The 15,600-nt window shown below is 36.7% G+C and overlaps 2 protein-coding genes and 2 non-coding genes across 5 annotated transcripts; 2 read left to right on the top strand and 2 right to left on the bottom strand.

The window, feature by feature from the left end:
• Positions 1–636: 636 nt before the first annotated feature.
• TRNAS-AGA lies at positions 637–718 on the bottom strand. Its single transcript has one exon. It is a non-coding gene; the product is annotated as a tRNA-Ser (tRNA).
• Positions 719–1,447: 729 nt separating this feature from the next.
• TRNAS-AGA lies at positions 1,448–1,529 on the bottom strand. Its single transcript has one exon. It is a non-coding gene; the product is annotated as a tRNA-Ser (tRNA).
• A 3,093-nt stretch (positions 1,530–4,622) lies between these two features.
• On the top strand, positions 4,623–5,504 carry LOC117918726 (10 kDa chaperonin, mitochondrial-like). The gene is made up of 3 exons (XM_034835585.1): positions 4,623–4,827; positions 4,911–5,053; positions 5,143–5,504. Exons 1-3 carry the CDS (start codon positions 4,726–4,728, stop codon positions 5,189–5,191), a joined length of 294 nt encoding a protein of 97 aa, XP_034691476.1. The 5' UTR covers positions 4,623–4,725; the 3' UTR covers positions 5,192–5,504.
• Positions 5,505–8,518: 3,014 nt separating this feature from the next.
• Positions 8,519–15,387, top strand: LOC117918714 (protein ESMERALDA 1). 2 transcript variants are annotated; one of them, XM_034835566.1, is made up of 10 exons: positions 8,519–9,092; positions 9,660–9,729; positions 11,670–11,737; positions 11,866–11,954; positions 12,694–12,891; positions 13,074–13,278; positions 13,390–13,557; positions 13,938–14,105; positions 14,191–14,402; positions 14,603–15,387. In XM_034835566.1, the coding sequence occupies exons 1-10, from the start codon at positions 8,727–8,729 to the stop codon at positions 14,763–14,765; spliced, it is 1,707 nt and encodes a 568-aa protein (XP_034691457.1). In that variant the 5' UTR covers positions 8,519–8,726; the 3' UTR covers positions 14,766–15,387. The 2 variants fall into 2 exon arrangements, with proteins under 2 accessions (XP_034691457.1, XP_034691464.1); XM_034835573.1 differs by having other exon boundaries at positions 8,522–9,092; positions 14,191–14,381.
• The last annotated feature ends 213 nt before the right edge of the window (positions 15,388–15,600 follow it).

Below are 15,600 nucleotides of genomic sequence, written 5' to 3' on the forward strand. Positions count from 1 at the left end.
TATATATATATTTTAAATATTCCTATGGCATTTAAGCATCTTATAAAAATAAATGAATGCATTTAATATTTTAATGTGTGAAACAAATGAAGTAAAATTATGATGACTTGTACCAATGATAGGGTATAATATAAAAATAAAATAATCATCATTAAAATAAGAATAATAATATTAATAGTATAGATAATAATACTAATAATAATCATAATAATAGGTATGTTAACATTAGTACTAGTACTAGTACAAAATAATAAAATTATTTAACTAAAATTTATTTTTATTAATCATAATATAAATAATAGTAGTACATAGAAATGGCCTTAATATAATAATGCCAAATCTTAATGCTTCTTTTTCCTTCATGATCAAAATATGAATGCTTCTTTTTTCCTTTTTCCTAAACTGACAGAAGCTCCTGTGGAGTCTCTTAGAAGGTGAACTTTTCTGCTAGATAAAATACGAAGAAAGGGGAGGGAAAGGAAATCCAATATAAAGACAGGGTGAAGGTGATGGGGGAAAAGAGAATTGAAGGATGAAATGGAAGTGGGTATCAACTTTGTAAATGCCCCATCCATTCACCAACTTCATCAGCGCAAAACTAAAGCAAAAGGAAGGGGAGATTATGGAAGGCCAAAACGTGGGCGGCAGGATTCGAACCTGCGCGGGCAGAGCCCACATGATTTCTAGTCATGCCCGATAACCACTCCGGCACGCCCACTTGATGCTTAATTGGAGATAAAAATTTTATTTGTTGATAAGGACAGAAGAATTAAAGCCACTTCCCTTTGGGAGATTCTGGAATTTAAAAGGGACCCGCAAATATTCACTAGAAAATGGGGATCTGAAGACTGAATTGACACGAAGACGTCATCCCATCAATAGAGGAAAAAAGGAATAACGAAGACTAAAAACCTCAATGATGGTAATTTGATTTTTAGGTCAGAAGAAAAGACTCGTCCTAGACCAAGTCGACTGATTAAGGGTCCACTCACTCACCGTCCAAAATCAGCGTTCAGTTCATGAGATGATATATCTTCGGAGCACAAAAATCCCACATTGAAACTGCTAAATCAAACATTACCCACTTGGAATGTCTTCTTGCTGAATGAAAATTCAGTGCAGTAGAAAATTGAAAAACTTTGTCAACCTAGCTAGCTAAGTTGCTAGCCTATTTCGTCCCAGCCTAGTATACATGGATGCAGTATATTAAAGGGTTTGATTCATTTCAAGAGTAGAAATAACATAACGCATAGAAAGAAGGAAAAAACAAAAAAAAAAAAGAAAGAAAGAAAGGGTAATTGGACCAGCGACTCATTGTCAGGAATGGCAGCCCCACCACCACCCCGTCAATAATAAAAGAAGACAGGCAAGTTTTGGGCAAAGGCAACATGAGATAGAGGCGTCTGAAAATGAATGTGACCAATAACGCAGAATAGAATCAATTGCGCGTGAGCGGCAGGATTCGAACCTGCGCGGGCAGAGCCCACATGATTTCTAGTCATGCCCGATAACCACTCCGGCACGCCCACGTGTTGCTCTCACCTGCTCATCTTTTTCATATTCATTAAAGAGTCCAAGATATAGAAACGAACAGAAACAACGTACCTTGCTATATTAAGAAACTTCTTCGGGAAAATTATTTGTCTTAATCTCATCAAATCTGTAAAACTTAACCAATCAGTAATAATCTCTCCTGCTGGTAGGCTGCGAGGTTGTTCGAGAATTTCTTAGAAAAAGGACAGACTCCACACTAATGTTCTGGCATGGAATTCTTTTTCTCCGATAAGGAAGTTGGTGATTTTATCACTTCCGCACCTCCAACTATACCATGGCCATACACGCGGCACAGCCACCATGGATTGGACAGCTTCCATATATGCATGCCAGTATGCTTTCACATTATCACAAACCTTTTGCAAATATAAAAAAAAAAAGGAAGAATCAGTGAGCTTCTGGCTAAGATTCATCGCCTTGGCCATATATGAATCCCACTGTTGTTGTAGTTATCTGATATCATGGCCTTAATCAGTGGCTTTCTTTTTTTGCTGCACCATAGACATGGCGTAGTCCTATCGACTGTTGCACCTTAATTGACTTGCCATCTACCTGTAATTATGGTTTGTATACCTCAAAATTTTCTTAAGGAAAATCATTAGTTGATTAAGGTCGTGGGGTTTTCGAGAGAAGATTTGACGGAAGTGGATATGAGAAAATGGTTGCATGCCCCACATGAAGAAATTAAAAGGTGCTGCTTGTGGAAGATACCAAGCTCATGTGCACCATTCCTTCAGCCTACTTGTAATGGTCCTAAAGCAGATCAGCCAATTCTTTTTTGGGCAACTTTTGATCTGCAAACACAGGCCATATGGTCACATGCTCTTTGGGGTGCCTAAAGAGATGATGAGTTTAAAAGAATAATGGTCTGGTCCTATGAATGTCAACCGTGTTTCAAAAGCAGTAGGTGTTTGAAGATTCTCTTTCCGGCATACCTATCAAACACGACAAACAATTGGTGGAGAAGGCAGGCATGTATGTGTTTGATATAATGCTAGGGCCTAGGGTCGCATGACTCGGCGCCACAACACATGTCACATGAGAACTAGTGCAATGATCATTATTCATTATGCCAATGTAGTTTGGTTGAATGCTCAAGTGGGGTGCCCCTGTGACCCCGTCCTTTTCACGGGCTTGGACCCATAAACCCATAAGCCATTAGGCAATGGGTCCCTGAGAAAAAATGGGACTTTTGGTGTGTCTCTAGTCAATACCTCTTAAGTACAAGCTTCAAACTACCATGCTTCACACAAGGCATACAGGTACAGCCTTATCAACTCTACATTTGACTTGGGAAGAGAAAAAAGTAAGACATGCACCTTCATCTTCCACTCAAACCATTGTGGTGCATCGGTTATGGGGTTTACCTCTCACTTCTTTTGTCTCAATCCATTGAAGGAGAAATTTGCATTCATTTCACTGATGGTTTGTGTAGTGGCAATGAGGGTCCTTCAAAGCAACACAGATCTTTTAATGCTGATAGGGAAGGGTCGTCGAGGGCCGGAAAGATGGCATCTTATTTTATTGATTATAGGAATAAGCTAAAAAAGATGCACCTTTTCTTTTTTGTCATTTTTCTTTTGCATTGTCTAGTTAAAGAAGGCACTTTTCCACCCCTAAGCCATTTTAATACATGGATTCATTCATAAAGATGCATACCTAAATCGGATATACATTAAAGAAGTTGAGTGTAAGTTTTTTAGGCCTAAAAGGGAACAATAAGCCTAACCCATAAACACAGGGTCCTTAGGGACAGACGATGCTGCTCAAATATTTAACAATATCACCTAGAAAGGTTGATCACGCTTGCCCTCACTTTTGCAATCAAATCCCATCCGCCAAGTAGGAATTATTCTGTCAGGACTCATCAGGACTAATTCCATCCCTTGGATCGGGTAGAAATTATCCGGTCCTAATTCCAACATATAAAATTGGATTATCAGAGAGATGATGGAGGCTTGTCACCTTTTTTTCTTTGTCACTGTCAGTGGCATATGTAATCAGTAGCTACACATATGGAGATATTAAAGGGTCAAATCGTTCATGTCTGACCATATATCACATGGATCGATTTTGTGACCAAATTTGTATCAAGCGATAAGCACAAACAAAATTTGTAAATTAAAGGAATGTGGAGATGAAGGGCAGTATTCTGCTTACAACTCCCTATCCTAGAATTGATTTTGAAATTGATTCTCCTACTTTTATATGTTGCATAGAAATTAAATTTATTCCTAGGGGTTTCAAGTAGTTAGTCATGGCATTAAGTATTCATGTTATGGCATGCAAATGATCTAAGTCAAACTCAATTTAACCTTCAATTTTATGTCAAGGCCAAAAAATTTAAAAATAAAAATAAAAATTGGAGAATAGGGTTTTGAGGATGGTGAAAGCGAGGGTTTTTTAAATTTTTAAATCCGATAAAAGAATTTAGTTTGCAAAGTCAAATATGAAAAACATTTTTTTGATTTATGTACAAAGCAAAAGTTTTAGAAGTATTTTTCATATTTTTAATTACTAGCAAAATATATTTTAAAAAATAACTGAAAAACCCTAAAATTATTTTTAAAAACAACATATTTTTAAAATAAATTTTCGAAAAACTGTTTTATTAAAAGTTTGTGAATATGAGATAGAAAACTATTTTTAAGAATAATTTCCAAACAAAACTTTAGCTTCACAAAAAGTTGGGTTCAAGTGAATCTAGTCCTGTGATAAACCAAAAGTTATGGGCCCGTCTGAGGACGAACAATTACTAGAGATTGCGCGGTCCATTTTACATGTTTTTTCACTAAGCCCAATTTGAGATCGAGCTGAAGAAATAGGGGCCCAAATATTTTTTGGGTACAAACGGAGCCATTACGTTGATGTCCGACGCAAGAGAGCACTGAAGCAGGCTCGACTGACGCTTTAATTTAAATTCAAAGCCCAGTCCAAATCCACTCATCAATCAGCCTACACAAGTTTAAAAAACAAAAGGGCCAACCGCACCCTAAGATGGCCCACCCAAATTTACGGCCCAGATCAGAGAAGGTAAAACCCTAGAAACCCTAGAAACCCCAAAACCCTACAGCCTAGAACCTTCTACTACCCTCAAGAGTCTGAACCCCGGCTTTAAGAACAGAAGACGAAATCATCTGTGGGAAAGCTGAAAAACCCTAGTCTGAAGCAATGGCGAAGCGTCTGATTCCGACTCTGAACCGAGTTTTGGTGGAGAAGATCATTCCTCCATCCAAAACCTCAGCTGGTATTCTTCTTCCGGAGAAGTCCCCCAGGTACGGTACCCTATTGTCTCCGTATCTTTATATGTCTATGATCAAGGGTTGTGATTGATGGATGTGTTCGATGATTGTGGACAGCTGAACTCTGGGAAAGTGATAGCAGTAGGACCTGGTCTACGTGATAGAGAAGGGAAAGTGATTCCAGTCGGTGTGAAGGAAGGGGACACTGTTCTTTTACCTGAATATGGGGGCTCCCAAATCAAGCTTGACGACAAAGAGTACGTGTCTCTGCCCTCTTCTCATTTCAAGTCTACAGCTGTTTACTTCTTTTAATTTGTATTAATTATATGTGGTGGGTATTGTGCAGGTTTCATTTGTATAGGGATGAGGACATCCTGGGTACTCTGCATGATTGAGTATTTTTCATGTCTGGAGGCTTCTCGATGGATGCTGTAACTCATTTTTTTTTTCTATGGATGCTGTGAGGGACATTGGAATATGCTAAAGGAGAACATTTTCGCCATTTCTGTGTTCGCTTTTCTTTCTTTTCCTTCAAATTTTCTGAACTGGAGACTATTTTGGTTAGGCATAACATTGACATTGGTTTAAAGACTTGTGATGGGGTTGTTCCATGAAACGCTGTTTTCTTTAGAAATTAGTTTCTGGGGTCTCCCAACCCTTCATGTCTGAGAAGACAGACAAATAAATCTAGGTTTTTTACTGGGTGAAGAGCTAAGATCACAGAATTTGCCTGTTTGTTGGCCATTATTGCTTCATATGATGAGGATGGATGCAGCCATGGAGGTTGTAAAGCCGCCTAAGAACATCTCCAATCTGCTTTATCAATTCAGTACAAACATTTGATTCCCACAACCTCTGAGGGTTCCCCACCACCTGACCTACTCCTGTGCTTCACATAACGCATCCATCATGAAATGGAATTTAATCTTTAATCCTAAGTTGGTTTTAATTATTTTCAAGAACCAATTTGACGTAGGTTTAAATTAAGTTGCAAAACTTGTAAACAATCAATTCAATTTATTTTTTTGATCTTGATTGAAGTATACATTGATCATATACAATCATCGGCTGTGAAATGAATTTTGGTCCACAGATAGACAAATCTTTGCTTTGAATATTTTCTTGCAGTAGCTGCCGACCAGCTGAGGAGCTCAAAGAGGAGGCAAAATCCATCCAAAAAATTCTCAGACTTATAATTGTACCATGGTACCTTCAGGCTGCAGCTAGAGCCAACAACCCCCCTCATAATGCAATGCCCAACTTCAAACTATTCTACTCGATCATCATTATCCTTTCTATTAGAGGTTCTAAGGTTTGACACGATCCCCCAACGCTATTTGATCCCGATCATCATTATCCTTTTTCTATCAGGGGTTGTAAGGTTTGAGGCGATCCCCCAACACTGGTTGGACCCAGTACACTTTTCGTAGTACAATTTCAACCTAACATGTTTTTGATGGGGTTTAGGTTAACAACGATTGAGTTTCAGTTAAATTGGTATCCTACCATACCACAATAGCATTTAATAAATAAATAATTTTTCGTGTAATATGCATGGCGTGAATGAACCCATTTAATAATTTTAGAATCTAATTATAATTTTAAATTATTTAACTTATATTTAAGGGCTTATTATACTTTATCCCTTAATCTATAATGTGTTTTTTACATTGTCTTTTCACATTTAAAATTCAACAATATACATTTATTATGTGATAGTGTCACTTGTAATAAACGAAAATCGTATGTGTTGAATCCTTGACGTGTTTAAGTGAAGGTAAAATTGTCATTTTAATTTAAAAACCCCAACCCAGCCCTTCTCCTTCGATCCTCAGTTGGAATTTTCCTAAATCCCTAAATTATAGTCGAAACCCTAACCCAAATTATAGTTGAAACCCTAACCCTCGAAATTACTCGACGTGGCCCGAAAAAAAAAACATAGTTGGAAGATCAATGGATCTTCCAGTCCATTATTATTGTGGTAATGATACTCGTATTTTGACATCTTAGACTAATTTAAATTCGGGTAGAAAGCTTATGGAATGCGATAAATACAAGGTAATAATGTGTTTGTTTCCTCGAATTTCCTCAAACATCAAAACAAAACCCTAACCTTAAAATGAAAGCATAACGTCTAATTTTCATTTATTATTGTCAAGAAAATGAAATCCTAACCTTAACCCTAAAATTAAAGTATAAATGCATATTATCAAATTTTCATCTATCTCCGCCTAATTAAATTTTCCTCAATTTTTCTGAAACATCAAAATGAAACCTTAACCCTAACCCTCTTTGTCAAGATTTTTGTAGCCATTAAAGAACAAGCTTAACATTGCAACACAAAAAAACATATTATTGAGCTCAATGTCTTCAATATTAGCCTTTTGATGCTTATATTAGCTTTTGGGATCTAAGGCTCCAAGGAAATGAACGACGACCGAACGAGGAAGAGCTGGGTTGGGGTTTTGGGGGTATTTTAATTGAAATGACAATTTTACCATCACTCAAACACATCACGTATTCAACACACGCACTTTCCATTTATTACAACTAATATCATCACACAACCCCAACTAAAATTATCACACAACAAATGTACATTGTATGTTTTTTATGAAATATGAAGTGTACAAGGTTGGATTTTAAATATGAGGGGATAATGTGAAAAACACATTATACGTTGGGGTAAAGTGTAATAAATCTTATATTTAAATTTTTTTAAATTTATTTTTAAATAAATAAATCGATTGAGTCATAAACATGTTTGATTGAAATATTAATCATGATTCACATAGAATTATACAAGACCTAAATCAATATGATTATTAAATATGATGATCTAATTATTAAATTGTTTTAAATAAATTATATAATGTGTTACCTATTTAATAATTAGATAGTATTTGAGTTTTTGTTTTTTACGATATTATATCCATATCGGATTTGGGTTAATCTATGTATTAAACTATCTACACTTTGATACAATACGAATATGACTCATTAACATAAATTCTCATCCTTAATTACTATTTTTGTATCTCAATTTTTCGTCTATAAACATAAAAAATTTTAGTGGATTAAATTAATGAAATTTATGGTACACATCCTTCCCAGTGTTTTAGCGGTTCACAGATTTACTCCAAACTCTTTATCATATATATATATATATATATATATATATATTTTATTACATCATCACAAAGATTTCTAGAAAACCAAAATGATAAAAGTCTGGCGAGTTACAGGCGGGGAAGTAAGACATTAGGGCTTCCAACTAAGAGTCCACCTGGCATTTAACTTTTGGAGAGATGACAAATAATCAACACGTTTAGGAACAATTATTTGACATATTAAAAATGCATCGGATTCAAATGTATTTTAAAATTTATTATTTTCTTAAAAAAGGATTTTCTTTCTTTATTTTAAAAATTAGCATATCAAAACACTTTTCCATTTTTTCCTCGTCACAACTTTCAATATGAAACTTAAAGCTGTGACCGAAATTAGAAGTTGAGAGATTGGGATATTTCATCGGGAGGAGAAAAACATTTCCTAATGGAGGTTAGGCATCCACGGAAGGAGGAAGGAGTGCGAGGGCCCAAACAGACCCAATATAAGACCCACGACAGCCCATCAACCCACGTGCGACGCCATAAACAAAAAAGAAAATTCTTTCCTTGAGTTGAGAACTTGACACCAAAACAACAAACACCTTCGCCATCCAGCCATCCAGCCATCCAGCCATCCTCATTCCACCCTCTCCACGTGATACCCACGTGCATCCCCCTTCCTTCCCTCTCACTACCTTCGTACACGCCACACCATTCCACCTCTTTCTTCCAACTTTCTCTCTCCGGAAAACGAGAGTCGAGAGAGAGAGAGAGAGAGAGGGAGAGAGGGAGGGCTCATATGACGTAGAAAAGAGTCGCGATGCACCCATACAATAGGATACCCAGTAGCGGCCAATCTACTCCGTCGCCACCGCCCTCGCCGCTTCGTTCTCCCCGCCTCCGCCGCTCCAAGCAGGGGAGGTTTGCCGCTGGCCAGCAGCCCGGTCGGACCTTCGCCCAACGTCTTGCTTGGCTCATCCTATCGGTACTCCTCCGTCGCCAGGGGATTTTCCTCTTCGCTCCCCTCATCTACATCTCCGGCATGTTGCTTTACATGGGTACCGTCTCCTTCGACGTCGTTCCCGTCATCAAGCACCGCCCGGCTCCCGGCTCTGTCTACCGGAGCCCGCAGGTTTACGCCAAGCTCCGCCCCGAAATGGATTCTGATAATTCGACCAGCGACACGGTCAGTGTTAGGTCCAATTTTGGTTTTTTTTTTTTTGGCAGAAATTTTAAGCTTCTGAAGTGGATTTGATCCATTTTGTTTGATTCGGACTTAGGGCATTTTTTGGATTGGTGAGATTGTGATCTTGATATTAAGGGGAATTAGCCAATGCAGTGTTTTGTTGGCATTGCATGTGTTCAAATCAGAAACAATAGGGAAAGAGATTTCCTCCTTGGGCTGTATTTGGAAGCTTATAAAACCGAGGAAACCTGAAACGAAACGAAAAATTGAAGTTCTACATTTACTTTTTATTGAAATGAAAGGGTTCGGATTTGCATCACATTGTTGACCTACATCCAAATGCCCTTGCTCAAATGGTTTCATCGATTGAGACCTTTCTATTTGCCAACTTAAATTGGTAATTAACCACAATTTTGTGATGTGATTGTCCAATTTTGGTCTATTCTATTAAGATATTGTCAGGTTGTTCTTATATCTTTTTATAGTCCTCCGACAAATTTGGGATTCTGATTTATTGGTTTCTTGTGTCACTACCTACTATTGACATTGCTATTGAATTTATGTTAGATATCGACTGTATGGAAACACTCTTACAAAAGCGGTGAGTGGCAACCGTGTGTAAACAGGTCCTCAGGAGGTATGAACTATGTCCTCGAAGGTGTTTTCTTTTATCTAGTTTCTAATTGTTTGGGTCTTTCCTCTTTTAGTTTACCGATAAAGTTTTGTGGACATCTTAAATATCATGTAGGGCTTGACCAGATCCAGTTGTTCTTGGAAGTTCTGTGCTAATAAATATTCCTGCGTCATTTTGTGATGGTGGCTATTGTTCTGTGTAAAAGTTATATGTCTGTATGTATGGGCATGTTTGTGTTTTGTATATGTATATATAGAATGTTCTTATTCTGTGTATGCTGTCTATTGCTCTCTTGCCATTCAAGATGATGCCAGCACAAAAGAAATCAAAATACCAAGTGCTCAAATGGAATGTAGCAATTTAATGGAGAATTGATGCTTAATCCTGAACACTACTTAATATTTCCAATAGGTGGAAAGTTTGGATGAGGAGCTAGGCTACTTACAGAAGAACATTATCGCAACACTCTGTTTGCATTTCTTCTGCTGCAAAAATGTCAAAATTCCAAACTTTTGCCTGCATAATTAGGAAATTGCTGTCTCTTTCTTCTTCCCACTTTCTTTTTTTGTAATTTATTCTAACACATAGATCATTGGCGGGATTGCACATGTCTTTTCATGGTATTAAAATATCAGTATTGCTCTAGGGTGAGTGAAGGGATCTTTTACGATTGTTACCTGATATCATTGGGCTGTGATATTTTGGTCATGCCATGGTCTTGGTTCACTCAATTTTTGACATGACTTAGGCTAGTTCGTCAGAGGTCCATTTTGATGTTGGGAACTGCATTCATCTTGTAAACATTTGGCCGCCTAAGGGTACCAAATGTGTTTCCAACTTATTTAAGGATCTGGTTTTTCTATATGAAAATGACTGAAATCCTTGCTTCTTGTTGTTAGATAGTCAGATGATTCACTAACCTAAAACCACAACTTCACGCCATCTGAGATGATGTGAATGTATTAGGTCCTATTGAGGATCTGATACCGATTCATTGCAGGATCAGCGGTTCATATGCATATTTTCATTTTGGCGAAGAAAAATTGTAGAGTTAGGAATTAGGTTTTATTATTGGTGATTTTAATTTGATATTAGATGTTTAATTGTTATATGTCGTAGAAAATTCAATTGGCCAAGAAGTTTTTTTGGTTGGTTCATGGCTATGTAGGAGTTTATAATATAGTCAAACAATATTAATAACTTAAAAGTGATGTTCTTGCTTTTTGAAAGAATGTAAGAAAGGAAGAATGGAAAGCAGAAAAAGGACATTTTGCTAACAGACACAGAAAGCATTTTTTTGGAATCAGAAAAAGCCAAAAGAAAAAAAAAATGTAAAGATTTTTTCAGTGTAGTCTGTCACTTTCACTTTCTTTGAAGCCATTGGCATCATCATAATTCCGCTTCCACCAGTGACTCAAATATAACTGTACAAGATATTAAACAACCACAAACATTATCTTCAGGTACCCCGTCCACCTTTGTTGGTATCATTTGAGCTAGAGTGGTTGGCTCTGCTAGAACATTATTACTGCTGCCAATTTTTTTCTGGCTATCATCAACTCTGGCTTTTCCTCTAGCTGCCATTCCTATCATCAGCACCAACCCGCACTACCATAAATATGTTACCACTGCTTTCAGCATGTTTTCTGCTACTATCTTATTTTCAAGCATATTTTGCCCTATCTATGAAATTGATTGTATATGTCATTATGTTATTGACTTCATGATTGTTACATCATTTTAGGCATCTGTTGAATGCACATTGAAATTATATCATCTTATCCCATCTCATATTTGCAAAAACTTATTATTATTTTTTAATACATATTGAAATTATTTTGTCTAACCCTTTCTTGTTTTTGCAAAATCTTAGTAGTATTATGTGCACAAATGTCCTTTCAATAGCTATGATTTTAACATGAGGTTGTTGTTTATCCATGTAGGCTTACCCGAATCAAATGGCTACATATATGTTGAGGCAAATGGTGGCTTGAATCAGCAGAGAACATCGGTTGTTTTCTTTTTCCCCCTCCATTTTAGTCTTGTTACACTTTTTTAAGATTTTTTCCTCGGAAAGATGTCCATCTTGTAGCTTTATTGACACATATTCTGTACATGATTACTATCAATACTTTGTAGATAGGCAATGCAGTTGCTGTGGCGGGCTATCTTAATGCAACACTTATAATCCCCCATTTTCATTATCATAGCATTTGGAGAGATCCCAGGTGTGTTGATATTTTCATTTTTCTTCAATATTTTGTTTGTGCAGAGCCAATTGGTACTGCACTTGTTTAAGAACTATAAATACCACAACTTTTGAACTGAAAAAGATGTTAAGAATTCCTCGTACAGCCATGATACCTGATTCTCTCAAGGGGAACCTTTTTTACTGATAAATAGCTTCTCACTTGAATTGGACAACCAAATGAATCAACCATGTGATAAAACAGTTTTATGCCATGTTAGTACCTAATATTTATGTTATTGATTTCTTGCTTAAGTTACGTAATGACAACACACTTGATGACATAAGTAGGTCTCAGAATCTGCCAATCAAAATAAGACCGATATTACAGGAGCTTTAAACAATATATTTGGAATATGAATATGTGTAGTACTTTGCTGTTTGCTCCAGATAAATGAATATTACAGAAATCCAGAATTACCTCCAGCTAAAATGGAAAACCATTTGCATAAAGTTCATTCCAGTGTTTTTCATTATTCCTTTACTAAATGAGCCTGGAAAACTGAAAAACTCATTTTTCATCTTTTGATTTGTTCTTTTTTTTACCAGTTCATATTGCATGGGTTTGTTGTGATTAGTGTGTAAGAAGCATGTGAGAGTAGTATGCTTTTTAAAGTTGTTGATCAGAGGTTACTGATTTTTCTTACATAGATATAATACAAAAGAGTTCATTTTTTTTTTAACATTGGAATGTCTGACTAGGGGTTTTTCTTGTCCAGCAAATTTAAAGACATTTACGATGAAGATTATTTTATTACTACATTGGAAAATGACGTACAGGTGGTCAACACAATTCCTGAATATATTATGGAACGATTTGACCACAATATGAGCAATGTTTACAACTTCAGAATAAAAGCATGGTCATCCATTCAGTATTATAGGGATGCAGTCCTCCCAAAGCTACTTGAAGAAAAGTGAGTTAAGAGTACCAGCATTTTTGTTTTTCTACTGATTATTTAATGTTAAAAAAGTTCCATCTCGAACAATCAAGTGCTGTAACTTAAAATTTCTTAGAGACTTGGATTTAGTGGTTCCTTAACAGTGAGCTGTGTTCATTATGTTGTTGAAGTATCTGTTTTGTATTTCAATGACCCAGGCTCATAAGGATTTCTCCTTTTGCGAATCGATTGTCATTTGATGCTCCTCCAGCAGTCCAACGGCTTAGATGCTTGGCTAATTATGAAGCTTTAAGGTTTTCAAGTCCCATATTAACTTTGGGTGAAAGTTTGGTTGCAAGAATGAAAAAACTGAGTGCAAACAACAGTGGCAAATACATTTCTGTGCACCTTCGGTTTGAGGAGGTTTGTTTTACTCAGAAGTGTTTAGCTTTCCTCTTTGTTACTTTGAGCGCCAAAAATGGGATCCTTATCTCAATCTTGGTAGCTTGTGCATCATATCTTCTCTCATTACAGGATATGGTTGCTTTCTCTTGTTGTGTATTTGATGGTGGAGAGGAAGAAATACAAGACATGAATGCAGCAAGGGAAAGAGGTTGGAGGGGAAAGTTTACAAAACCTGGTCGGGTTATACGACCTGGAGCAATCAGGATTAATGGAAAATGCCCTCTTACTCCTTTAGAGGTAATATCTGTCACCTTTTTAAGTTCCATTTATTCTTTATTGGGATGCTTAAACTTCTATTTCTGTGGTTTCTGTTTTTCAAACTCTGTTATTTTGCAATGATAATGTGTTTAAACTTTCAAATTTATTTCGTGTTCTTTTTTAAATCATTTCCACAGAATTTGTTCTTTAGTTTATGTACACGCAATAATAGTTGTTTGGTGATGCAAACATTGCTGTTCTGCATTGGGCTAATTTTTTTGTTTTCATCATGCCTGCAAAAACCAATGGATAAAAATTTATCGAGGTTGTATTGCATTGTTGAGGTGCACTTAAATTTCTGTGTATATCTGCACATGCATTGTAATAAACCTGTTCCTTTTCCCTTTTCATGTTACTAGGTTGGCTTGATGCTTAGAGGAATGGGCTTTGATAAAAGCACATCTATCTATTTGGCATCTGGAAAGATATACAAATCTGAGAAAACTATGGCTCCGCTCTTCGAGATGTTTCCCCTTTTACAAACAAAAGAGATGTTGGCATCTGCTGAGGAACTTGCTCCGTTTAAGGTACGAGTGTTGCCAGTTTTATTCAATCTTCAGTTTGGGATCTCTGATTCACCGATGTTGATTTGACTTGGGTTGCTGCTTCTAGAACTATTCTTCCAGGATGGCTGCTATAGACTACACTGTTTGTCTTCACAGTGAAGTATTTGTGACAACTCAAGGTGGAAACTTCCCTCATTTTCTAATGGGCCACAGAAGGTACCTGTATGGCGGACACTCCAAAACAGTTAGGCCGGACAAGCGAAAGTTAGCATTACTGTTTGACAATCCTAATATTGGGTATGCATCCATCTCATATCTGTAAGTTACCATTTGGCTCAAGTGCTGGGTGGAGTGAAATGGAATTAATAAAACTGTTAGGATCCCTCTTGAGACAGCAAGTTCCCCCCGCCCCCTTTCCCCTTCTTTTCATTGTGGCATCACAGAATGGTCTCTGTGTAGCAAAGAGAATGATGCATAGAAGAAATACTGATGGATTTTTCTTTGTTCTAATTTCCCAGATGGAAATCCTTCAAGCGGCAAATGTTGAATATGCGAGCTCATAGTGATGCCAAGGGATTTGAGCTCAAAAGACCGAATGATTCCATATATACATTCCCATGCCCAGATTGCATGTGCCGGATGAATAAATCAGAAGATTCAAGATCATCATCAGCGACATGATTTGCATATATAGAGACAATGATGGGTGATTTTAGTTCCTTGTAATTTTGTGAGCACAGATAGCTGCTGACCCCCTTTTCTGAGTCGTCATTCTTTCATTTTTTTGAACCCTTTCAATTTAGAGAGAGGGTGCACAGTTAAATTTTTGGAGCTTGGAGAGTTTTGTTGGACAGAAGAGATTGATCTGATTATTTCCCGGGATTGGTGAAGAAGGGGGAGTTGCATCTTTTTGTAAATGATGCTGGAAGACAATCACAAAACTGAAATGTTTTCATAGCTGGAGTTGCCCGGGCCTTGACCGAGCATATTTGATTGGCTCATATTTCTTGTTGCAGCTGCTGTATCTAACAAGCTGTGATATGACACACCACATTCGTTAGCCAGTTGGTTTTGCCACGTTTTTGTACATGATTTTGATTTTGATTTGCAAGTGTAAGACAGGGAGAAAGGAAACGAACTTTTGTGTACATTGTCAAAATTAGGGTATCGATTTTCTTGTTTTGGGTTTCATTTTTCATTTCTTTTATGTTAGGCTCACGCCTCTTCTGTAAGACATGTGCACTGTAATTTCCTTTGCATTGTACTTGCCAATATTCATTGGCAATAGTAACTTCGGATTTAGGAAGGTTTTCTTGTTTGATAAAAGGAAAAATTAAAAGATTGATTTTTTTTTTTTTAAAAAAAAATTCCCAGATTGTTTCTTGTTTTTCTTCTTTAGAAATGGTAATGTTTTATCATTTTTTTCCCAGTAACCCTTTCCTTTGTTTTTTTTTTTTTTGGGTAGCATTTAAATATAAAAAAGTTGATTTCCTTAATTTTTGTTTTGCTTTCTTAA

This window comes from Vitis riparia, chromosome 1 (genome assembly GCF_004353265.1).
Source record: "Vitis riparia cultivar Riparia Gloire de Montpellier isolate 1030 chromosome 1, EGFV_Vit.rip_1.0, whole genome shotgun sequence".
Taxonomy (NCBI): Eukaryota; Viridiplantae; Streptophyta; class Magnoliopsida; order Vitales; family Vitaceae; genus Vitis; species Vitis riparia.

Excerpts from the sequence above, each read along its gene's own strand:
- LOC117918726 (XM_034835585.1), top strand. The coding sequence starts at position 4,726 with ATGGCGAAGCGTCTGATTCCGACTCTGAACCGAGTTTTGGTGGAGAAG. Across the intron at positions 4,828-4,910 it reads TTCTTCCGGAGAAGTCCCCC|CAGCTGAACTCTGGGAAAGT; the intron begins AGGTACGGTACC and ends GATGATTGTGGA. Across the intron at positions 5,054-5,142 it reads ATCAAGCTTGACGACAAAGA|GTTTCATTTGTATAGGGATG; the intron begins GTACGTGTCTCT and ends GGTATTGTGCAG.
- LOC117918714 (XM_034835566.1), top strand. The coding sequence starts at position 8,727 with ATGCACCCATACAATAGGATACCCAGTAGCGGCCAATCTACTCCGTCG. Across the intron at positions 9,730-11,669 it reads TGTAAACAGGTCCTCAGGAG|GCTTACCCGAATCAAATGGC; the intron begins GTATGAACTATG and ends TTATCCATGTAG. Across the intron at positions 13,558-13,937 it reads GCCCTCTTACTCCTTTAGAG|GTTGGCTTGATGCTTAGAGG; the intron begins GTAATATCTGTC and ends TCATGTTACTAG.